Genomic DNA, 25,535 nt, shown 5'->3' with positions numbered 1-25,535 from the left:
CAGTACCATTCCAGTTGTGCCGATCAGAAGAGACAACTTTCTTGGTCTTCCCTTTGCCCAAACCAACCTCATTCTCGCTTCACTGTGGGGACAGGGAATCTGTGGTGCTCCAGACAGGGATGCCAAACTATTAGTAAGAACTGCTGCTAGTGGACCTATATTAACTCAGCCTAGGCTACCTCACAGATCTGTTACTAAGATTAAAAAAGGGAGTCGAGGGTAATGTGCACAGCCATCAACTCCTGAGAGGAAAAGCAAGATAGAAATATATAATGAAATTCATGCAGAAAAAGAAAAGATTCACAATGCTCAGACTAGAGCTCTGTGGGAGGAAAAGCAGAATATTAATACTAATTCCAGGTTTCTCCTTGCACACAAACAGACATGGGATTTGGGGCAGCCTCATGCCTCTAGAAAAGGTGTGAAAGGGTTTGTGCATGGGTGAGTAATCACCAAATCCTTTTGTTAAACAAGGGATGGGGAGACCCAGATTCATCGCCAACATCAGGGATATGATAAGTCTGGAGGAGGAATAAACCATGTGAGTCTTGCTTGCGTTGGTTCAGCTCTAAAGCCAGTTTACCATGTTTGTGAGAACTGTACTGACAAGGCTTGTGCCAAGTCTCTATCACCCTGATCCATTTCACGGGGTTGTTCCATGGATAAAATAGGACGATGCCATTATACTGCACTGAGCTCCTTTGAGGGAATAGAAAGTTGCAAATGTGACAAATGAATAATGATGTGGGATATCATTATCATATGATGTAACCTGCTTACATCACTGGTGGTGGGGCCATGGTGTATTGCTTATGTTGAGTGTACGTTCAGATTTTCCAGTTCAAAAAAAAAGGGACACAAGAGTTTTGGAAAACAGGAGTTTAGTATGAATAAAAGGATTTTCAGCATGTGTTTAAAACGTATTCCAGACAGCATAAATTATGCTATCTCAGTTGTGCATTTCTTGGAATCCAGTACCAACGCTGTAGTGGAATTTGCCAGATACACATGTAGAACTAACAGGGGATGACATACCTGACCCAAATAAGCAAAACTTCTTTCCTTTCAGTTCTGAAAAACTGGGTGCATAACTTGAAACCGCCCCCAGGCAGCTTGAACTTGAAGAATTGGCACTTAACATAACTGATCATAGTAGGACTTACTAAACTTGGCAGCCAGAGAGCGGTCATATTTTTCACATGGATGAACTGTTCTTGAACAATTTCTCCAATGTATTAAGCACAAACAGGCTTTTCTTCCACAGCAGAGATGCAGGTCTTTCCTCTCTGCCTTTTTCACAACAACAGACAGATATAGTTATGCTGGTGCCTGGGGCAGAGTGGATTCCATTTTACCCCAGTCCCTGTGAAGATTGATTCTTACTGAGAATAAGGGATTGAAAAATGATATAATAACTCTGGGTTGCACTCTGGCTGTGCCTTGTACAATGGTGAAAAATTGGGGAATAAATAAAAGAATGGAAAGGTGGGGTTGGAGTGAGCAATATAGATTGCTGGGGGTGTTACAGGAGACCCCCACACACCTGACTCATCTCTCTCTCTCCCAGTGAGGTTGCACACATGATTCGGTGTTGAGCCGATCTCTTAAGATGAGGACAGATAAGGTTTTCCCAATGCACTGGCTTCATTAAAAATTTGCTTGAGTGTCCGCATGTACTTTTCACAAGCTGTGGGATTATTATTATTATTATTGCCTTGCATGGCTTCCTTCATACCCAGAATGCAACAGGACATGATGGTTCCAGGCTCTGAGCCATTTTAGAGACACTTTAACACAAATAGATTGATTATAGCCTTGTGAGACAAGTTGTGCTGAGAGGTACTATATTGGCCAGTTGTTTGGTGAGCTTTATTTGAATTTGGATTTTGTGGGGTAGTATGAAATTCTGAGGTGGTCTTCATGACAACCACACCCTTTCTAAGACTATATGACAAAAATGAATTTTCAACTAATGTAGACATTGTTCCATTACCCTTACCGCCATTGGCCATATTTGTACATATTTGTTATGGATGCTTAATTTGATGTTTTGATGAAATTGTTTTATTGTGCATTTTAATGACACGTGGCTGCTATCTTCTTGCAATTTATTTTTATACTTGCAAACCACTTAGAAACCATTTTGACAAGTATATTGGCCTGTAAAGCTATTTCTCAAAAAACACATCCACCTGCCAATCAGCTAGCATCAAGCACTCAGTTGGATGGTGACCTGAGCTCCTCAAGGGGTGCCATCCTGCCAAAGCAGCAGGATTTGAGTAGGGATTAAATCCTGCTCAGTTTGACTGAGTGTACCACTTCCCCTGCTGGGAACAGAATAGCTGGGCAAACCCAGCTAGATGGGTAGGGTATAAATAATTTAAAAAAGTTGTTGCTGTTGTTATTCACATAGTCAAAGCAGCTGGGGTCAAATCCAGCTGCTTTTGCAGTGCATATCACTTTCCCTGTTTTTGGTGTTTCAAAGGGCTGTTTGAAAGCCCCTTTGCAAGCAGCCCAGATTTTGGGGCTATAAAGAGCAGGGCAAGACTGCTTGCCAAAGGGGCTTGCAAATTGCTCATGATGCATTTTGAAACACCCACTTGGAAGCTAAATTAAATAATAAGAAAGAACCATATATTCAGACTGCAGTTGGCTATAAATCTTACTGAAACCACATTTATCTAATTGGATAATAGTTGTTTGGGACCAGAGTACAACTATGGAAAAAAAAAGAGATTTGGGGCTGATAGTTTAACATACGAGATGGAACTTGCCCCATCGGAATTGACTTGACACCCGGTCTTTGTGCGCACACCTAACCACACCAGCAATATGTGTCAGGAAGGGAGGAGAAAGTCTTGTGTTGAGTTTTCAGCTGCACATGTGAAATGTAAGCTCTAGCTCTGCTCTAGTTCTGCTCTTCTTACACAGTCAGCTTAAGTGATCTTTATTTATGTTATTCTCATCGTACACTGTGGCCTACTATAATGTTTCTCCTGCAGGCACTCACTTGTTGTACAGTACCGTCTCATTTGCTCCCCCCCCCCATTGTACAAGGTGTTATGCCAAGTCAGATGGTTCATCTGTTGAGCCTGTCCTTGCCTATTCTGGCAGTTGTTGTCCCGAGTCTCAGGCAGAGAGGTCTCTCTCTTTACCCAACACATGCTCTTTTCAATTGAAGATGACAAGGACTGAACCTTGGATATTCTGCATGTTCTCTGCCATTGAGCTATGATCCTCCACACCGTTTTGAGTGGGAGATGGAATGGAAGAGGTGGAATGTAACTTAAGTGAATGGAATGTATTCAGCTCTCATCTTCCACAGCCTGGATTAATTTCACCTGATTCCTATTGTAATAGGGATATCTGCTCCTGGTGTAATTAAATTAACCCAGTGTTGTGCTCTTTCAGATCTTACGGTAGCAGCAAGTAAGCTGTATTTCCTTGCCTTAAGGTCTGGTCTACAGCTGCTTTGTTTGGTATCCCTGAGAAGGCAGAGCTGCTCAAGTCCTCTTGTGTATTGCTTCTATTGGACAGAGAATCTCCATTGGTTCATGTTCAGCTTGAGTACCAAGTGACTAGAGTAAGCAGACAGTATTTCATATCTGATATTTTTGTAGTTCCTCAGTTCATACATCAAGGATGTTCTACACATGTGCGCTGATTTTAACTGCTTCGCCACAATGTTTAGTAATGCAGTCATTCGAGATGCGTTCCAAAATATATGCAATGGGTGTGAATTTTGGGCTGCATTGCTTCCCTTGAAAAAGAAATTTACAGGAAAGAAGCCAAATAGTTCTCACAGGCAAGATAATTTTTTGCTGCAGACAGGTTGTACAATAACATCTGCTGTTGCAAGATTTGTGTATGACAATAAGGGACAGCAGAAAACTATAAAGTATTGGAGTTAAATGAATGAAGATAATATATTGGGTAAAGGCCGTCTCTTCCTATATCGGTTCCAGTGTCAAGCTTAATGGGGAACACATAATGATTTTTAAGCACCTGTTGAAGACATTTTTATTCAATAGGGCTTTCCCAATCACTTATAGAATATTAATTCCATATTTGCAAATACGGCTTTATTGTATTTCTAGATTTTGTAAAGCAATGGCTTTATCGCTTCTAGAGTTTGAGGAAACTATTTTATTACTTTTAGAAATTGGGTTTTGTGTTTTATCCTTTTTTTATCTTGTATACATGCCATGTGTGACTTCCTGCATTCTGTTAACAGGAATTAGGATTGCCTGCTACGCGTTTTGTGTTATTTTCGGAAATTTGTGCATTTTTGTGCACACTATACCCTAGAATATACATTTTTGCACACATTAACATGGTTGGAGAAATGTATTGCAAAATTCGGAGAAGAACAATTTTAGAAAGACGGCTTGCACACTGTTTTGGATAGTGCAGATTTGATAAGTTTGCCTTTAAATGCCAACTGAAACAAATTTCTCTCACATTCCTGTTTACTAATCTGCTCTGATCTTTACAGCATTGCCTATACTGCCTCAATCTGTTGGTTAGCGGTGCAATACAATTTTTGCGTAAAGCAGCAACTATTTCTCAGTGGGCTAGTGGTTTCGACTTTCAGATGTGCAGAACAATCCCCATTTCCACTGTAATCAGTGAGAGAAAATGCCTTTGATCCTTTCAACACCTTCCTATGAAACGGACTGTAGAGCAACCTTCTCCTCCTCCGGTCAGCTGCTTGTGTCTACCCACAAATCAAATGCAAGGCGAAAGCTCCCTAAGAAATCATAGTTTTTCTTAAATAAAGCTGTTCCTTGCTAAACAGCACAGGCTATTCCCTTTGGTGCATTCTAGCTAGATGATGTAAAGTTCTTCGGGTGTGGGAGGCCATACCATGAAGCACAGGAAATAGCTTAAATCTTCTCAAATGTTTATAAAGTTAAATAAATGGGAAACGGCTACAGCTGACATGGCCAACCACTTCAGAGCTGTTTTAGTGAGATTTATTATTATTATTATTATTATTATTATTATTATTATTATTAGTCACTATGCGTCTGTAGTTGATGTTGAATTCAATGGTAGAGGGGAGTAAGGCTAATCCATAATAATAATAATAATAATAATAATAATAATAATAATAATAATAATAATAATAGCCCCAGACACTCTAGGCCAGCAGTTCTCAACCTGTGGGTCCCCAGATGTTGTTGGACTACAACTCCCATAATCCCTAAGCTCTGGTCTTGCTAGCTGGGGGAGTTGGGAGTTATAGTTCAACAACTTCACTTCTTGCCATGAGGGAACCACCGGAAGGCTCTCGGAGCTGGACCTCAGTGTCCTGGCTGGACAATAGAGGTGGAGGCGCTCCTTCAGATATAAAGCACACATAGTAAGGACCCAGCACTCTTTGGGCACATTGAAAATATATTTGTATAATTCAAGCATCCCTGGTTCTGTACTTGAAACTCGCAAACATACTCTGAAGAACACGTAGGCTGTAGTACTGTATTCTTTTTACTGGGATGTAGTCCCTAACCCTAACCCTAACCCAAACCCAAATCCTTTCTAAAGCCAAACTTTAACTACGTCTGTGTCTATAAGAGCCTGCCCATTCTCAGATGTCATCAGTGGAGGTCCTACTCCAATACCTCCATATGCAGAAGTAAAATGGGTGATAACTGGGAAGAGGGAAATCCTTTCACCAGGGACATTGTGCCAAGCAAAAACCATTTTATTTTGCTGGGCGTTGCTTATCTGAGTTCAATCCTCCTCCTTTATCTTGTTGTCATGGTATTAATATAGCATGTCTATCTATCTATCTATCTATCTATCTATCTATCTATCTATCTATCTATCTAGTTACTCCCAGAATGTTTTATGCTGGGAGTTGTTGTTTTGCAATATTGTGTGCTTAACTGGAGGAGGAGGAAAGGACAGAACCTAGAGAAAAAACTGTGAGTGGAGTGGTGCCCTTTCCCCATCCCTGGGTCCCGCTGGGAAATCCACCAAACCTGTTGTACCTGGAATTGAGTGTGAGAGAGTGCAGTTGACTGTTGAATGGGCAGCCAGAGGCTTCATTGTCCTCTTACAAAGACAGGACTAACGTGATGTCAGCTGCTTTAAGGAACCTTCTTTTGTGATATTTTTGTGTGTGAGTTCTGAACTAATGGCACCGGATATGAGCCAGGAGTTACATGATGCTCATCTGAGTTGAGGGACAAAGCCAGTATAGTCAGGACCAAAGGGTACTAAACCACAGAGCCTAGGGCTTGCCGATCAGAATGTTGGCGGTTCGAATCCCCGCGACGGGGTGAGCTCCCGTTGCTTGGTCCCTGCTCCTGCCAACCTAGCAGTTTGAAAGCACGTCAAAGTGCAAGTAGATAAATAGGTACCGCTCCGGCAGGAAGGTAAACGGCGTTTCCGTGTGCTGCTCTGGTTCGCCAGAAGCGGCTTAGTCATGCTGGCCACATGACCCCGAAGCTGTACACCGGCTCCCTCGGTCAGTAAAGCGAGATGAGCGCCGCAACCCCAGAGTCGGTCACGACTGGACCTAATGGTTAGGGGTCCCTTTACCTTTAAGGTGGTCTCTATGGGAATATATTGTATTTAATTATGGGGTATCAGAGTTTTTAGGGGGCTAACCAGGCTGGGATAGCTGGGATAGCTGGGATAGCAGGCTTGTTGGTTTTTGAATGTGTAGGTTTTTTCAATTTCATTGTTCTGTATGGGACAACGACAATTATCGTATCGTATCCTACTCACGCATGCACGGCTGTACTCGATGCATGCACTGCCCCTATGAACTCTGTGCCTGCCATAGGTTTGTCACCACTGGCCTAGGTGGATGCTGCGAGCCGCAGTTCAGTTTGCCACATAGGGTGGCTGCACATAGCTTCCCATTTGAATCCCACACTGTGCTACTGTGTGTCTGCTTCAGGTGTGAGGGGAGCACCCAGCCCCTCCTAATATGATAAAATGAGAAACCCACCCTAAATCATAGCTCTCAGCATGCTGGCTCTCAGTCCTAAGCCTACACCCATTTAAGAGACTGCGTGGAAATGGAAATAAATGAGAATGACTTCCCAGCAGATCTAATTTAAATGGGCTGCAGGGTCTTATGTATGAAGTCAACTTCTGGGTGAGGGAGAAACAGCAAGAAAGAGAAAGCAAAAACTAGGTGCTTTTAATTGTGCTGTAAAAGGCAGAGTATCAAATCAATAATGCTGAATTTCTGCCACAAGAAGAGCTAAGCATGAAAATATTTATTGTTTACTAAAAAACACCTCTTATTCCTTGCAGAGACAATGTAGTTCATGGGAGATTTATTACCCCATCGCATAAAATGTCATTTATAAAACACCATGGATTTGTCACAGTGCTCCAAAATGGCTATAAATTTGTCAGTAATGCGCATCAGTTCATTACGGAGCTCGCTTGATCTTTCTGCCTGCACTCAGCTCCAGTCTCAGCGGATTGCCTGATATGCTTGCATTTTATATCTCACATAAACGTTTCTCTCGTATAAAGTTATCAACACCATATATTGCCAAGATCCATCTGGCATCCCCCGAATGCGCATTTCCATTTCAGCTTCCCTTGCTCTTTTAATGAGATGCCAGGCGTGTCAGAAAAATGTGTCCATGTGGTGCGCCACACAGCCAGAATCTCATTTAAGCTGGGTTGCCTTGCCTACGTGCGCAACACTCATAGGGGTCCACGGAAAAAGGCTGGTACCCCACTGCCGTGCGAACAAAACACGGGGAGCAGCCGAGACCCAAGCTTAAACATGGGGAATGCTGCATGGACAATTTTTTCTGATACATCTCATTAGAACCGGTTCTTAGATCAGTATAATCAAAGGCTGAATTTGGGCTAGCACTAATGAAGGCATTTGGGCGGCTGAAGAGATCCAGAATCTTTGTAAACAGGGAACTAGTGTAGTATAATGGTTTGCAGGTCCGGTCCCAAAATGAGACAGAATGAGAAAATTGTCTCAGGCAGCGGGTATGGAATTTGTGTGTGAATTAGTGCTCCCAGGTCTCCTGTTTAGGGAAGGTTTTAATGCTTGATGTTTTATCCTGTTTTTAATAATTTGTTGGGAGCCACCCAGAGTGGCTGAGCAAGGTATGAATAAATTATCATTATCATTATCATCATTATCTTCATTATTAGCTTGGCCAGCCACCTCCCCTTCCCATGAGCCAACATGGTGGGGTATGAATATTTATAATAATAATAATAATAATAATAATAATAATAATAATAATAATAATAATAATAATAGCTTCATTATTAACTTGGCCAGCCACCTCCCCATGAGTCAAAGCTCTTTACTGCCCTTTCTACCTTCTCCTCCCTGTCTCATCTTATTCAGAGATTGGGTTAAGGAGGTCCTTCTTCAGAAAGGTTCTATGAGTTGCTGCAGCAGTTTGCCATGGCAGCTACAGATACTTTAAAAAAAATTGTTTGGGGGTGGAATGCGGTTACTAGAAACTTGTCTAAGTTTAAAACAGCCTGTTTAGCTACTATGGCAACAACTCAGGCACTGCCTTGGGCATCTCATCTTAAAGGCCTTGCTCTAAAGAAAGGTAACAAATGGAGTTGTTGTCATCATCATCAACATCATATGATAGCCATGTTCAAATATATAAAAGGATGTCACATAGAGGAGGGAGAAAGGTTGTTTTCTGCTGCTCCAGAGAAGGGGACATGGAGCAATGGATCCAAACTACAAGAAAGAAGATTCCACCTAAACATTAGGAAGAACTTCCTGACAGTAAGAGCTGTTCAACAGTGGAATTTGCTGCCAAGGAGTGTGGTGGAGTCTCCTTCTTTGGAGGTCTTTAAGCAGAGGCTTCACAACCATATGTCAGGAGTGCTCTGATGGTGTTTCCTGCTTGGCAGGGGGTTGGACTCGATGGCCCTTGTGGTCTCTTCCAACTCTATGATTCTATGATCATATCGAGGTGAGAAAGAGAGAAGATGCAAGTGCAGAAAATGCTAGTGCTCTCACTGCAAATGTGGAGGCAGAGGGAGGGAAGAGTTTATAAAATGCAGAAGTACAGGAGGCTCGTTGATGGCTAGAATACTGGACAGCAAAGATCAGCCATAAAACTCTGCTAGTGTTCCTGAAATGTCATTGTATTCAGTTTAACCATAGGGTTGTTTGTTCTCCAGAGAGAGAGAGATACTTTCTTTTGTTATAGGCTCTGGGCTTCTCTCTCTCTCTCTCTCTCTCTCTCTCTCTCTCTCTCTCTCTCTCTCTCTCTCTCGTATCCCTGAGCTCTTTTGATGAAAGGCAGGACAACTTTACAACAAACAAACAAAAACAAACATGTGAAGTGTTAAGATTACTGTAATGTATACTTCCAGTCACTTGAAATCCCTTTTCTTTTTTTCTTTCTTCCCAGTCTATTACCTATCCTAATATATCCATAATGGCTATTATGCCAGCTTACATTTCAATGCAAGCCAGAATTAGAGACATGGTAATAATTCAAAATCTGGAATCGGAATCATTCCCCAGCCTCCCAGCAGTCTGCCTTCAACTTCCAAGACAATGGTTTACCTTGACTGCAATATGCTGGAGAGACAATGATTTTGAAGAGAGTAGAAGTAATATACAATAAATGTTTCCTCTGGTCCCTGATCATTAAAAATATATCAGAGTGGGAGGGGTATGCACACCGTAGGCAGCAGCACTCTGGTCTGGATGATGCTCCAGAGACTCAATATGACCCTCCATGTGGAGCCAGCAAGCCTGTTCTTACATGGGTGTGGACAGCGCTGTCTTTAACATATGCACTGCCGGGTTGCAAAGATCTGTCCTGCACCCCCAAATTTAGTTTAGCCTCCAAATTTGCCCCCCAATACATAACATAATATTTTGATGTAAGAGTTAATTTCGCGCGCATGCCGCCGTTGTGAATGACAAGTGTCATCAGTCTGACAAGTGCTGCTGTTGTGAATGACAAGCGCCGCCGCTGGTGCGGCGCATCTTTGGTAAATGAGCGCACAAAGTCGAAAGTCCTTTAATGAAACAGTAGGTATACATTTCAGTAATACCTAGGTATACATGTATTTTGTTTTTCTAGCTTGATCAAAATCATTTATTATTTCATAACAGGTAGATAGTGAAGAGCTTAGGCGGCTTCAGCAGTGGGCGCCTGGCGCCCCCAGAATTTAGTACCCGGGTGCCCCGCACCCCTTGCACCCCTGGGTAAACGTGGCCCTGGGTGTGGAAGGTCTGACAGAATGGCTCCAGGTCAAGATCACATAATCAATTTCCCTGATAAAATCTGGGAACTGGCCGCATGGATTTGGCCTATGTATAAAAGGGAAGCATATCTGCAAGTTCCATTTGAATGGGGATCCCTGAGGAATGGCAAAGCTGGGACGGCGTTTCAGTTCCCACCATGTAGAGTCAGACTGGAGTATCATATCCCATTAGGATTGGGAACAGTTACCTCAAGGTTATTGCACTGTAAGATGTTGCTGATAGCAGCTCTTTAATAGGCGGAGAGGGGAATCTTTCTGGAGTCCCCCTCTCACTTCTTAAATTGGCCTTTCAGAAGTTAGGTGGTAAAAACCACTTAATTTTGATAAAGCAGCATACACAGGGGGACGCGGGTGGTCCTGTGGGTTAAACCACAGAGCCTAGGACTTGCTGATCAGAAGGTCAGCGGTTCAAATACCCACGACGGGGTGAGCTCCCATTGTTCGATCCCTGCTCCTGCCAACCTAGCAGTTTGAAAGCACAAAGTGCAAGTAGATAAATAGGTACCACTCCAGCGGGAAGGTAAACGGCATGTCTTGTGCTGCTCTGGTTCACCAGAAGCGGCTTAGTCATGCTGGCCACATGACCAGGAAGCTGTACTCCCTCAGCCAATTGGCTCCCTCAGCCAATAAAGCAAGATGAGCACCACAACCCCAGAGTCGGTCACAACTGGACCTAATGGTCAGCAGTCCCTTTACCTTTAGCATACACAGACAGAAGAATGTTTAGAGCAACAACCAGCATACCTGCAAGCATTCTCGTATTTGAAACCATTGAAGGTTTGTTGAGTGGAAAGTCTTTTTTGTGCCATTGGCCTAACAACGTAATTGTTTCTGGCATGCACAGAATTATGCTGTAAGTGGTTAATGCTATGAAGAAAGGGACAATGGAGCCTTATTCCAGTTGCCTTTGTTGAGACTCATGGGCTGCAGTCATTTTAATATATTTTGAAATTAATATTGCTTGGCATTATAATTAAATATGTCTTTCGCTATTCATTCAGTCTTGAATATAGATTTGGACTTAGCCCTCGAGGGGTTGCTTCAGAAGGGCATTTTGCTGTACCTTTTCCGTCGCTTGTAGTAGGCTTTTTACACAGGGAGTGGGGGTGCTGCACAAATAAGCACAAATACCTTCTTTCTAACTAGACTTGTGTACAACACACAGAGAGAAACACTTAAGAGGACTGGTAGAACCATTTGTGGTGAAGTTTTTGATAAGCACATTATTAAAGCTTTAGAAAACAACCCAAGAGTGATCTCATTAAGAAACCCAGGAGGAAGAAAAATCACTTCACAGAAATCGGCAGCTCTGCCCTTCTCTCCCCCAAGGCTTCACGGGACCCCCAGTCCTGGGACTCCCACTGACCCAGTCCAGATATTTACTGGGCCTTCTCGGTAGTGGCGCCCTCCCTGTGGAACGCCCTCCCACCAGATGTCAAAGAGAACAACAACTACCAGACTTTTAGAAGACATCTGAAGGCAACCCTGTTTAGGGAGGCTTTTAATGTTTGATGTATTACAGTATTTTAATATGTTTTTTGGAAGCCTCCCAGAGTGGCTGCGGAAGCCCAGCCAGATGGGCGGGGTATAAATAAATTATTATTATTATTATTATTATTATTATTATTATTATTATTATTATTATTATTATTATTTCCAATCATGGATGAGCACCAAGTCAGTAGCAGCCGTCCACCATGCTGCTTCCTCAATATCTGATGTAGTTGTCCTTTGCAAAGACCATTATACATTACTGTCTGATTCTTTCCTCTTTAAAAAAAAGGGGGGGGAGTTCATTGTGAAGTGGGTGGCCGTCTCTAAGGCCTTTTATAAATAGCACCAAAATCGGTGGAAGAGTTGTTGAAGAAAGTTTAAAACAGGGATGCAGAAAAGGGGAGGTAAGGGGAAGTCCGAGAAGTAAGGTTTATGAAAAAGAGGTTTTGAAATTATACATGTTTATATGTTTTTGTTTGTTTATGTGTGTGTGTTGTTTTGTTTTTGATTTGTGTTGGAAAACTAATAAAAAATTATTAAATATATATATATATATATAAATAGCACCAAAATCGTACATTATTTTAGGTCTGTGGTATTTTAGGTCTTTTGCTCTTCCACCTTGTGAAATCTGTTGCCAGCTAGCAACATGGGGGACCTGATAACAGATACAATGCAGGAGGCCCATGATTAGATCTCTCAACATTTCCTCCCCATTTTGAAGCAGCTGTGTAGTGCTCTGTTTTTGATAAGGATAGCAGAACTGGAAGACAGGTCGTTTATCTCTTTCCCTATGCTGTTTTCTCAATTAAAATCTTTGTTGTGAATCTGACTCTGATTTAATTAATTGGCCTGCTGACAAACTGTGGTTTCAACAAACCACCATTTTACCATATTGATTTTTAAAGCCCTAAACAACTTTGGCCCGGTCTACTTGAAGGAGCGTCTCCCATCTGCATCGTTCATCCAAGACATTGAGGTTGGGCTCCGAGGGTTTTCTGGTGGTTCCCCCATTGTGAATTTAGCGCTATCTGCTTCATATAAATGCATTTAGTACCTGGTGCCAATTACATACAAGTCACTGAGATAGAAAATGTTGTGTAAAGGATAATGACAATATATCGCCTGGACTGAGTTTTTTCTTTTTCTTTAAATCTGTCATTATAATGTAATTCTTAGTCTTATTTAACTGAGCACCTCAAAGAAAATACTGAGCAAATTATAAAACTGAGGTAGGAATGTGGGTTTTCCTTGCTGTCTTTTTCATTTTCTCCACTTTCCCCAGCCTGCTTTCAAAACTCTTATCATTTATTTTTTTGGGTCATTCTCTCCTCTAGTTCCCTTTTCACACAGTTGGTTTGGATTTAAAACAATTAATTCCTGTATCTTGAAGCCTAACAAGTGCTGAGTAAAAGATGTGTTACTGTGTCTGTTGACTTTCATATGATGTTTGGATCAGTAATACATTGTAAAAAATCATTCATGTTGTTATTAAGTTCAGAGGGCCAGTCTGGTTGTGATCTGAGGGGTCCCTTTCAGGATTCCTGGTTGCAAGACAGGTTTGGTCAGGGGAGAGGGAGCCAGGTTATCTTGAACTCCCCAGCCTTCCTGAAGGAGGTGACTCTCAATGGATGGTTTTTTCCTGGAAGGAGCAACATGAGGGCTTAGCTTCCCTCTGCCTCCCCATGGAAGGCAGTATCATCAAGATGATGTGTAAATAAGAGAACCATAGACTGCCAGGCCTGAAACTGAGACTGCATAAACACTGTATCCACAGAGACACAGAGGTCTGGGTTTTGCTCGGTGAGAATCTAAACTTGGCATACTTGGAATTCTATTAGAAATCTGATGGGGAACAAGAAGAATTACCGACAAAAGAAGAATGGCAGACAAGATCAATGGACTATGCAGAATTAGACAAGAAGAGACCAGAGATTCTCAGAGGACTGGAGTAAATATTTGAATTCTTTGAAAAGCAATTGTAATAAACAGATTCCACTAGTAGGACTGCAAGACGTTTTGTAAGGAGGATTATGCGAAATATTGCAGAGAAGATTATGAAGAGAATTATTAGTTAAGGACAATTAAAAGTAATAAGAAAATTAAGAAATGTAGATTAAGTGATAAGACTGAAAAATCTTCAGACGTGGTTGATGGAAGTCCAAAACATTGTATAAGATAATAAAATATGTTATATGTGTTGAGAATTTTATCTATCTATCATCTATCTATATCATCTATCTATCTATCTATCATCTATCTATCTATCTATCATCTATCTATCTATCTATCTATCTATCATCTATCTATCTATCTCTATCATCTATCTATCATCTATCATCTATCATCTATCATCTATCTATCTATCTATCTATCTATCTATCTATCTATCTATATCTATCTATCATCTATCATCTATCTATCTATCTATCTATATCTATCTATCATCTATCATCTATCTATCTATCATCTATCTATCTCTGATGGGGGGCAATATCTGTTGGAGTCAATGCAATGAATTCCCCTCTTGTGCTCAGCCTGTATTTGTAGAGATGAAACCTTATTTCAGGGGAACACCATAAATCTCTGATGACCTCATTCAAAGGAAACTGACCTGGGGCATGCACTGGACTGCCTTCGGTGGCAGACTTTGGACTCTAAAATTCAGTGCCACCTGCCTCTTGTTCCCCGTTCTACAGCGTTCTTTTGGTTCCCCCTGCAGAATGGCGCCCAGGACGATCACAGCGGCCGTGGTACCCTAAAGCCACCTCTGCTGCCCTGAAACTTCTCATGGTATGAAAATTAGGATGTGCGCATAGCAAAAGCGACGGTAAATTCAGCCAGTGAGGGTTGGCAGGATTGTAACCAGGACAGAGCTGCTAAGAAACAAGAGGGAGTCATTAGCATTGTTGGTCTGCAGAAATTCAACAAATATTTTTGGGGGTGGGGAAACAAACTCACAAACCACCCAATGATAACTGAGCATAGTGAGTGGCCACATAATTCTGAACATCTGGGGGTGAGAGGGAATGGCGTCTCCTAAAAGAAGAAATAGTTGGCTTGAACATAGTTGCTCCACATAGTAATATAATGTTGCATGTCCCACTTGTATTAATACGAAGTGCATTCTGGGGAAGTAATTATAAAATACCAATCTCTCTATATTTTCATAAGCATAAATAAGGGGGTACATATACATTCTTTTTTTCTGTACCAGATTCTAATTTTCTTTCATTGGAATCATCTGAGGATAAGACAGCAAAACTGTTGAGTGAGTCCTACTTCATCTATGTATGCTGCAAGTGAACCAGAATTACCAATCACAGGATATGTGGCATCACCTGGTTAATTGATTTAATAATATTAAATCATTGTTTACTATACATATATATATTTCTGGGACTGCAAGCTCACAATCCTGAGCATACCTGCTTGAAAGCAAGAATCAGTGAAATCCATGGAACTTGCTTGTGAATAAATGTGGTTATGATTAGTTCTCCAGGTAGCATCTCTATAGTAAACAGTGTGAGGGCTGTTGGAAGGGGAGGGACAACAGAAACTAATATGCACTAGTGCAGTGTTTCCCAACCTTGGGCCTCCAGATGTTTTTGGCCTACAACTCCCATCATCCCTAGCTAGCAAGACCAGTGGTCAGGGATGATGGGAATTGTAGTTCAAAAACAGCTGGAGGCCCAAGGTTGGGAAACACTGCACTAGAGGACATGGTGTGCAGGTATGAACATTTGCTGAGTGACATCTACAAAAACACTCTTAGAAGAACCCCAAACTGCAGCACCTCCAAGGCTGAACCATTGTCTTGTGGGAATGGTCCTGTAAAGAAATTTCAGCAAAAGAAGAATCTTATCAATCACAGACTCAACAGGCAGTTCAATTCCTACATTGTTAACACACCCACCTCATACAATTTGTAGGTGTGCTGCAGCTGTTGTTTTAATGTGTTGCTGGTTCTGATCAATCTGCATTTGTTGGCTTGCAATCAGTCTAAGGCAGGCAACCCCAACCTGCGGCCCTCCAGTTGTTTTGGCCTACAACTCCCATGATCCCTAGCTAACGGGACCAGTGGAAACTAATGTCCCCACTATGGAAGGATGTGTGGATTCAGAATTGGCCTCCATAGTCATTTACGGACTCATAGTTAAAACCGTGTTTATGGAAGATAATCTTACTCAGCTATGAGTGATCACCAAAGAAGAAGATATATGCATTGAAACAGGAATCCTATTTTTTCAGTGCAGATTCTGATAAAGAGCTCTCAACAATATGCACTTGCAGTACTAATATGAACTGCTGTGCCTCTGTCTCTGCAAAATGTTGAGTCTTATACTGAGTCGCCCACGCCATTGGTTCATCCAGCTGAGCAGTCCTCCAAGATTTTAGGCAGGAGACATTCCTAGCCCTTCTCAGAGACGCCGGGGACTGAACCCAGACCTTCTGCATGCAAAGCAGATGTTCTACCACTGATCTATGGCACTCCCCTTAATGCCTTATTGCTTTCATGCTCCTCTAAGACAAGAATATCTCAACGTTCTTGGAGGACTCTGACTGTTTCATTACATTGTGTGTGGGTAGCTGAATCTCTCTCATAAAGCCTCACCCTAAAGCAGTTTATAGAAGTTGTTACGGTACTTTGGGGATGCTAAGTATTTTAGATCTAGTCTTATGGCTTGCTTTTCTATAAAATGCAAAATATGGATTCCTTTTTAAAAAACAAACAAGCAAACCCAATTCCTTGAGACTTCTTAGGACTTTTATCCTATGCACACATTCCTGGAACTCCCCCATGGAACTCAGTGGGGCTTCTGAGCAGACGTTCACCAGCCAGTACCATAAGAGAGTGTAAACTTATTTCTTGTTAAGTCATTTTAATGTGTTAGGGAAAACAGTTTTGTCACATTTTCAATTTTACATTTGACAGGGTGGTGTTGTTTTTTTAAAACAAACAAACAAACAAACCCAAAACCTTTAAAGTGTGTACAGCCATACCTCAGGTTACAGACACTTCAGGTTGCGTTTTTTCAGGTTATAGACCCGCCGAAACCTGGAAGTACTGGAACAGGTTACTTCCGGGTCTTTGGGGTCACACCTGTGCAGAAGCGCCAAATCACGACCCGCGCATGCGCAGTCGCACTGCTGTGGATTGCGAATGTGCATCCTGCATGGATCACGCTCGCAACCCGAGCGTCCACTGTATATCTATATACAATGAGACATTTTGTCTACCGTATTTTCCGCCCCATAGGACGCACTTTTCCCCCTCCAAAAATGAAGGGGAAATGTGTGTGCATCCTATGGGGTGAATACAGGCTTTCGCTGAAGCCTGGAGAGTGAGAGGGGTCAGTGCGCACCGATGCCTCTAGCTCTCCAGGCTTCAGGAAGCTATCCGCAAGCTTTGCAAGCCCGGCGGGAAGTCCCGCAGGCTCACAAGGCTTGTGGGCAGCAGCCTGCAGTCTGAAGCATGGGGCGCCCTCTGGAGGGTGCCCCCTGCTTCGGGTGGGTGTCCGCAAACCTTGCGCGCCCGGCGGGAGGTCCCGCCTCCGGAGGGCGCCCCCTGCTTCGGGCAGGTGTCCGCAAGCCTTGTGCGCCCGGCGGGAGGTCCCGCCGGGCGTGCGAGGCTTGGGGCGGCAGCATGCCGCCCGAAGCACCACGAGCCCTCTGGAGGGCTCCCCGTGCTTCGGGCAGGTGTCCGCAAGCCTTGCGCGCCAGGCTTGGGGTGGCAGCCTGCAGCCTGAAGCAGGGGGCGCCCTCCGGAGGGCACCCCTTGCTTCGGGCCGGTGTCCGCAAGGCTTGGGTCTTCAGCCGCGGCGGGGGGGGGGGGAAATAATTTTTTATTATTCATTTCTCCCCCCAAAAACGAGGTGCGTCCTATGGGCCGGTGCGCCCTATAGGACAAAAAATACGGTAATTTGTAATGGAGGCTAGTAATTCGTTTGTATCTTATTTCTATTGTCTTGTGTCTTTATAAAAAAGCAACACAATAGGCTTCTTCAATAAACATCAGGTTTATAAATATAACACTTTAAACATAAGTTACATTCGGCAGGTTGATTTTGTTTTTCTTTCTAGAAAGAGAAATCTGTGTTATGTTCAATCAAAATAGAAATTTCCAGCTGCTATTTTCAGCTACTTTTGTGCCATTTCAGTTACAAATCCTGCACATTTCATTACTCACAAGAGAACTGATCCAACGCCCACTGAAGCAAATGGAAAGACTCCAATTTCATTTCAACTGGTGTTTGGTGGCCATAAGGGGAGGAGAAAACACTAGCAAATGAACATTCGAAAATGCATGCATATCCAAATAGTCCCAGGGGATGTGAGTACAGCCAATAAATAGTTGGTTGGGTGAAGATGTAAACATCCTGCTTTGTTTCTTCAAATTTACTGGCTCACAATTCTAAAGATTGTAACTCCTGCAGCATTGGAATAGACGTGGCCAGGAATGTCCCAGATCTTGAACAGTCAAGAATGGGAATCAGGCAGCAAAGCACCCATCACCCCATGCAAACTTTACACCCAAATCCTGAACATGTTCAGTTGATTCGGGCTGCAATTCCATGCCCACTGACTTGATAGTAAGTGCCCCTGAACCCAGTGCTGGAGGAACTTACTTCTGAGTAAACAGGCATATGATTTTGTTGTAAGTAACCATGCTTAGTTGCATAACGTCTTGCTGATGATGCATGATAGAAGAAGAAGAGGAGGAGGATTTTGATATCCTGCCTTTCACTCCCTTTAAGGAGTCTCAAAGCGGCTAACAATCTCCTTTCCCTTCCTCCCCCATAACAAACACTTGGAAACTGTAATTAATCCAGAATGTGGCAGCTAGACTGGTGACTGGGAGTGGCCATTGGGACCACATAACACTGGTCCTGAGAGATCTGCATTGGCTCCCAGTATGTTTCCGAGCACAATTCAAAGTGTTGCTACTGACCTTTAAAGCCCTAAACGGCCTCAGTCCAGTATACCTGAAGGAGCGGTTCTTCGGAAAAACTGTGGCTCTTCAGTAGTTGTTTGATCCACAGCCAGAATGATCAATGACCAGGGATGATGGGAAATGTAGTTCAACATCTAGAGTGCTATAGATTCACCCATCGCTGCACAAGACATTGCAATGTGTTATTTAACCCAAATCCTAAATTCTTTTTTTAAAAATAATAATATTTTATTAAGTTTTAAGAATAACAACAAACAGAAAAGAGAAAAAACACAAGAAAAACATAAAGGCACAAAATACAAAGTTACAAAATACAAAATACAAACATTTAACATAAGTAAAAAGCAAAAGAACAAAAAACACACAGAAAGAAAAAACAAAAATCCCTCTTTTTAATTTCTCATCTTTGATTCACTTATTTTCCTGAATTCCTCATGCCTCCCTTTTTTGTATCCCTTTTAAAAATTTGTTCAGCAAATTCATATCCAATTAATTTATCTATTATCAATCCAATCTTATTTTTTACCTTGTTGCTAGAACCCCTTCAGTTCATTTCAATGTCATCAACATTCAAAATTTTTGCAATGTTTCTGTAAATAAATTTTAAATTTCCTCCAATCTTCTTCCACCAACTCTTCTCCCTGGTCTCGGATTCTGCCAGTCATTTCCGCCAACTCCATGTAGTCCATTACTTGCATCTGCCATTCTTCCAATGTGGGTAGGTCTTGTGTCTTCCAATGCTTTGCGATGAGTATTCTTGCTGCTGCTGTAGCGTACATAAAGAAAGTTCTGTCCTTCTTTGGATCCTAATCCCAAATCCTAAATTCTGCCCCCCCAAAAGTCCCCCAATTAATCTCTCAGGCTGGACCATATCTGGAAGGACCATTGAGATGGCAGAAAGGGAGATTCACACATGGGGAAAAACAGGAACAGTGAGAGGCTTGAGCAACCCTAAATCAGGCCAATTTGCTCCTCTGCAGTTATTCATCTCGCCTCTCCACCATGACCTCCTTGTGCCTCCCTCTTTATCTTGAGTCTCTTCCAAGGCAGGAGCCACGGGAACACCACTGACAAAGACTGTGCCAAGGGGCTCACTTAGCAAAGAGCCCTTCCTTCTTTCTGATACTACCTGTTTGCCTTTGCTGCTTGCTCACTCGCAGCCTCCTCTCTGCTTCTCATGGAAATTGGCCTCAGCGGAAAAGAACAAATGAATGGGTGGTAACAGTGGTGATAAAGAAGTGGGCCTACTGAGGGCATCTTGACCAAGAGGTCCATATAAAAAGCATCACAGTGTGGTATGCTGGTTTGACATCAACTGATAGGAAGTGCCTACAGAGGGTGTGAATACAGCACAAGATATTATGGGCTGTCCCGTGAATCCGCTGGATGAAATAGCAGAAGAACGTTGCCTCAGAAGAGTGAGAAAAATTATCAGGGATGATTCTACACCCTGGCTGGCACTTTCTTGATCTCCTGTCCCGGGCAGAAGATAGAGAAGCATGATTAGTCGCACCAACAGGGTAAAGAACAGCTTCTATTTGTGGGCTGTTAGGCTGCTGAATGAAAAGATAACAACAGGGCAACTGACTTTCGGGTATCGTGGGTGTGTGTCAGTAAACGAGGGAATTAAGACTAAGAGAGCTGAGTGGGGGGTGCTCATGTACTCTCACTGTATACAAGTTGTACAAGTGACAATAAAGTATTTCAATTAGAGTCAACGTTGCTCAGGGCTGGTCTTGTGCATCTGGTCATCAGATGACAACATTGGATCCTGTCTTTAGGTGAGATGAAAGTCTTTGTTTCTGAAATCATGGGGCAAAAAGTTCCTCTTTGGGTTGCGCTATTTCAGTGGCATCCCAAAACACATCATTCTACAGTTATAGAGTTTTTTTCAGCTGCATAATATATATATAGAGAGAGAAAAGAAACTGTAAGGCAGAATGTTTATATCTGCAGCCAGCCCAAGTTTGTTTGCTTTTGTGTGGGTGGGGGTGTGTAGAGGGGGTGTGTAGCAATTTCTTTATTCGATGAACACATATCTGGAGGGTGTATTTTACTTGGTCAGATTTCATCATATGCACGACAGAAGGCGAATACTTATTGGATTAAATGTGGTATAAATCCTATCCACTCCTTATCCCTGAATCACTCCTAGAAGTTAATGCTAAGCATTAAAAAACCACCTCTGCAGGGGGGAGGTAGAATGCCCCTGCAGTGGTTGACATAATGCAGAAAAGATGAAGAGAGCTATGATGACCGTCTTCAGCCGGCATACATGCTGCTTAATCACCATATAGTTTTATTTAGGATTCCCATATGATGTATTTGGCTCCTCAGCGAGGTGTGCATTTTCCACAGATAATCCAAGTATGTAAATACTATATGCCCAGATGCTAAGGGAGTGTGCACATATACTCATGATGGGAGCTGAGAAATGTGTGTAATAATAATAATAATACATTTTCTTGCGGTTTTGCAAGAGGCTTTGGGGATCCAAGCCGAATCTTTCACAGGCTGCCAACACAAACGTGTCCAGGTTGATATTCCTATTTGATTGTTAGAAATGTGTCTTGCAACTTTCTCATTAACAGATGTCTGGCTTTATATGCAAGCCAAAAGCTTTTAAAGCTGTGAATCAAAAGGTTTTTTTTGTTTTGTTTTTAAGATCTAGCAAGTGCCTAAATGAGCGATCTTCAAGCATCTTATAGCTCTGATGAGATCTATGTTCTTTGTAGGGTACTAGCCTTTTTAATTCATTTTTCTTCTTTTTATTAAAATAGATCCCGCTTCTGTGCCTTTAGCAGCAGCCTGAAACACAAAATTAAGCAGGTGAAACTTTTTGCACCATTCTGTAGCTCCATAGCAGGAAAACTAGACTTGCCTTCTTTCTGTGCTAGGTTGCAAGTTACTGGATCATGACCTGTAGAAAACGGCTGACATTCTGTCTGACTATCAGCACCAAGGCAATCTGTTCCAATGTTTGCTTTCTCATGTAAAGCACAATGGCACTTACTCACAGGCAAGCATTCTTGGGATTGGTGCCTTGATATTAAAATATATAAAGTCTAGTCCTCACTATGCAGTATGGAAAAATAAGTTAGTTTCATACTGAATGTCAGACAAGGTCATGTTTGATGCATCGGTAATGCATTTACCAGCATACCAAAGATGACAACTCCCGTTGTTCATTCTTTATCTGAAAATCTAACGATCCAAATCTGTAGGATGTCTCTTCCTTAAACAACGCTTCTCTTCCTCTGAAGACACAGTAGCTGTGAAGTATCAATGGCCCCAAAGAATTTCTGAATAAACGAGGCTGCCCTTGCTTGCAAAATGTGATATTACTTTGGACTCTACTGTGAGGATTCTCAATTTCCCTGTGTATACATTGTTATGCTATAACTCAGGGGCGGCCCAAGATGTTTTGGTACCTGAGGCAAAATGTCCGGGTGCCACCCCCACAATGGGGTGTGAGGCTCTGAAAGGGCAAAAGCCTTTGCTAAGCTTCACTACCAGGCCAGGGGGAGGGCAAACTCCATAAGGCAGTAGCGTGAAGTTAGTGGACTAGGGGGATTAGGCTAGCTAGTCCTCTAAATGTTCCTAACAAATTAGAGTATTAAAGTATCCTTTCCAAAGCCTTAGGGAGCTTCTGCCAAGTTTATGGAGGGAGGTGTGATGCCTGTGCATGCAACGTTGCCTCCCAATCCCCCTTGCAAGCTGGCACTTCTGGCCTAACTGTTGTTAGAATTCCTGCTCCATGACTGCAGTTATGGGATTGTTGTCTATCACATGATGGCGTATGTTTTGACTCCACAGAGTGGGAAGTGACGGAGACAGGATGTTTGTGTTACTGTGTTCCTGAAAGTGGGACTGTTGTCCTTTGTTCTTTTTCTCTTTGCTGTCTGATGCTAGAGAGAGAGGGAGCCATGTTGCAGTGCTCCGTGTGTGTTTATATGTAAATAAAGTAGATTAGCCAAAATGCTGAGTTGCTGAGGTCTGTCATGCAAGTTGTGCAAACTCTGCGGATCCCTAAGTGTGCCTGTGTCGGTTGGCATCGGTCACTGTGATGTTCGGGCTGAAGAAAGCTTTCGAAGCTCCCAAACAATCAACCAGGAGGGAGGGAACATGCCAGTTGGGTATGTGTCTCTGCCAGGGTCCTACTTGAGTGTAGGCTGAACTCCTGACAACTGTTCCCCTATGAAAAATTCCCCCGCATGCCACTGTCACTAGGGCATCCATGATGCCCCCCTCTTGTCAAAACCTGGTGAGAGGGAACCGTTTTGGAGACCTTTGTGTCTGGTCTTCCCTCACTCCTAGAGCAACACTGAGTGGCGGGTGGGCGCTTGGGTGATCTACAGCTGCCAATGCCTCCCTTGCCTGGGTTGCTTCTCTGGTGGCAGCGGAAGTGGTGGGGTGGGAGGGGCCCCCCAAGGGGGTGCCACCTCTTGCACTTCCGCCACCTGAGGCGGCTGCTTCACCCTGCCTCATTTGTCAGTCGACTCTGCTTTCACTACCTCTCTGTGCATCATACTGATGGGTGATGTTGGTGTGGGGGTGATCTCTATAGGATTGGGATAAAGTGGGGGGTGGGGTGAATGAATCTAGAAAAAATACTTAGTGGCAGGCACTACAGTGGTAACTCAGGTTACAGACGCTTCAGGTTACAGACTCCACTAATCCAGAAATAGTACCTAGGTTTAAGAACTTTGCTTCAGGATGAGAACAGAAATCGCGCGGCGGCAGCGTGAGGCCCCATTAGCTAAAGTGGTGCTTCAGGTTAAAAACAGTTTCAGGATGAATTAAGTTCTTAACCCGAGCTACCACTGTACTGAACAAGAGCTATAGGTTTCTGCTGTTGTGCTTTTAATAGCTATCTGATGCAGAGTCTTCTATTAGGTGATTCTTTCCTGTCACATAGGGTTGCCATATTTCAAAAAGTATAAACCAGGACACCCCAAAAGTTGTTGAGCTTTTCTAAAGGAAACCACTGAAACTGACTTGCCTAAGATCCAGGAAAAAGCGTCACCTTGTGGAAATTGCCCCCTGCCCAGGACATCAATTCCGCTTTTGAAATCCTGGTAATGTCCGGGGAAATCTGGACATATTGCAGCCCTACTGTCATATCTATCTATGACTCAGCTACACAAGTCAATTTATAACATTATAAACCTGTTCTATAAAATGTGACCCCAGATGGTGCTATACGGCAGAATCCAAAGTCAATGGCAGATTGCCTTGGAAGCTTTTTTCTTCTTCTTTTCCTATAGCGTTTTTAATAGCGTTTTTTTGTTGCCGTATAGATCCAGCCTAAGTGGTAGCATTGTGGGACTTCTGAGTAGCATTGAATAAAATATGGGGGGGGGGCAGGTAAGCCCTTCCTGCATAATCAATCACATGACACGGTGCATGCACACTATGCACATCAACTTTGGGAGACCCTGACCCCCTCAATTTTTTTAATGGGGCGGGGAGAGAAGGTATCTCAGCCTCTAGGAGTTGACTCCAGTGGATTGCTTTGAAGTCACTTCATCACTAGATGGGGGGGGGGGGAATCACCTTCCAACCGCCCCTCCCTGTCTTGTATTTTGCCAGAACTAGGCTTGCCATATGTCCTCTTTTTCCAGGACACGTCCTCTTTTTTTCAGGGATAGAGTTGTCACAGCGATGCATAGTCAAAGGTAGAAGTGGACTAGCGCGTCCTCCTTTTTTGGTTCTTCAAAATATGGCAACCCTGTTTAGCATTTAGTATTTCACGGGGCTGACTGTAAGCTAAGCTGGCACGCATTCGGGTTGCGCTTGGGTGAAGTAGCACGTGCACGTGCGGTCTGATCCTGCACCATCCAGGAAGACCCAGCGCAGTGCGTGGCTCTTCTGCTCGCATAGACGACGCGCGCAGGATCGCCGCGTGAGCCTGCGCTTCTGCGCCCGCCGGCTGCGCTCCGGTTCCGACTTGGCCAAGTGGGCGCGCGCTTGTGCGTCCGGCGCGCCGAGGAATCCCCTCAGGGGAAAGCAGCGGTGTCTCTTTAAGGCGGGGAAGGTAGGGCGAGGCCCTTCTCCTCACACCGACGCCCGCCCGCCCGCCCGCCCGCTCGGCGAAAACTCCTCACAAATTGAGGAGCCAAGTGCCTCGAGGGAGCCCGGCGCCTGAAACCCTGAGGCGGAGAAGCCGGCGTCGAAAGCAGCCCCGCCGCGGTCCCTCAGCCGTCCACCGAGGAAGGGAGGAGGGAGGAGCAGCAGCAGCCGCGGCCCCGCCACCCGCTCCTGCCCCGCCGAGCTCCTCCGTTTCGCTCGCCCCCTTCGCCCATGTCCCGCTCAAGCAAGCGAGCGCCCCGTCGCGGAGCTCCCCGGGGACGCCTGGCTGCGAAGCGAGGAGCCGCCGACGGGGCGAGCCTCTTCAGGAGGGATTAAGCGGGAGGTGGAGCGGACGAGAGCGGGGCGACCGAGCCGGGCGCGGAGCTTGCGCGCCTCCTCCTCCTCCTCGCGCACTTTGTTTTTCCCGCCCTCGCAGCTGAGGAGGACGAGGGCCATGGCAGCGCCGGCGGAGCAGCAGCGCGCCTGGAGTTTAGTCGCCGCGCCCGTGTTCTTCTCCGTCAGCTTGTGGCTCCTGGGCTCGGCTCCCCAGGTAAGAGAAGCCGCGTCCCGTCTCCCTCTCCTCCTCTTCCTCTCCCTTTCCCCCTCAGTTTCTCCTCTCGGCTCGCTTGTTAGCGCGGGGAGCCCCCTGTCGGGCGAACGACAGGTGGACACGCACGTGTGGATGCGCGAGGGCGCGGAGCAGGGGTTGCCTGAGGCCAGCAGAGGCTCCTGCGCGCACGGGCGAGCTTTCCTCTTCAGG

General features: G+C 43.9%; 1 protein-coding gene across 2 annotated transcripts in view; it reads left to right on the top strand.

Annotated features, from left to right (window-relative positions):
* Positions 1–24,783: 24,783 nt before the first annotated feature.
* The window catches only part of ADAMTSL1 (ADAMTS like 1), a 465,616-nt gene continuing 464,864 nt past the window's right edge, over positions 24,784–25,535 (top strand). For both annotated transcript variants that reach the window (XM_081893676.1, XM_081893674.1), the window contains exon 1: positions 24,784–25,325. In XM_081893676.1, coding sequence (XP_081749802.1) covers positions 25,230–25,325 — 96 coding nt within the window. In that variant the 5' untranslated portion in view covers positions 24,784–25,229. The remainder of the gene's footprint in view (positions 25,326–25,535) is intronic.

The sequence above is a fragment of the Podarcis melisellensis genome, assembly GCF_964234715.1.
Source record: "Podarcis melisellensis genome assembly, chromosome: 17".
Lineage (NCBI taxonomy): Eukaryota > Metazoa > Chordata > Lepidosauria > Squamata > Lacertidae > Podarcis > Podarcis melisellensis.
The sequence above is the reverse complement of the archived record's forward strand: the minus strand, read 5'-3'. Positions and strand labels throughout refer to the sequence as shown.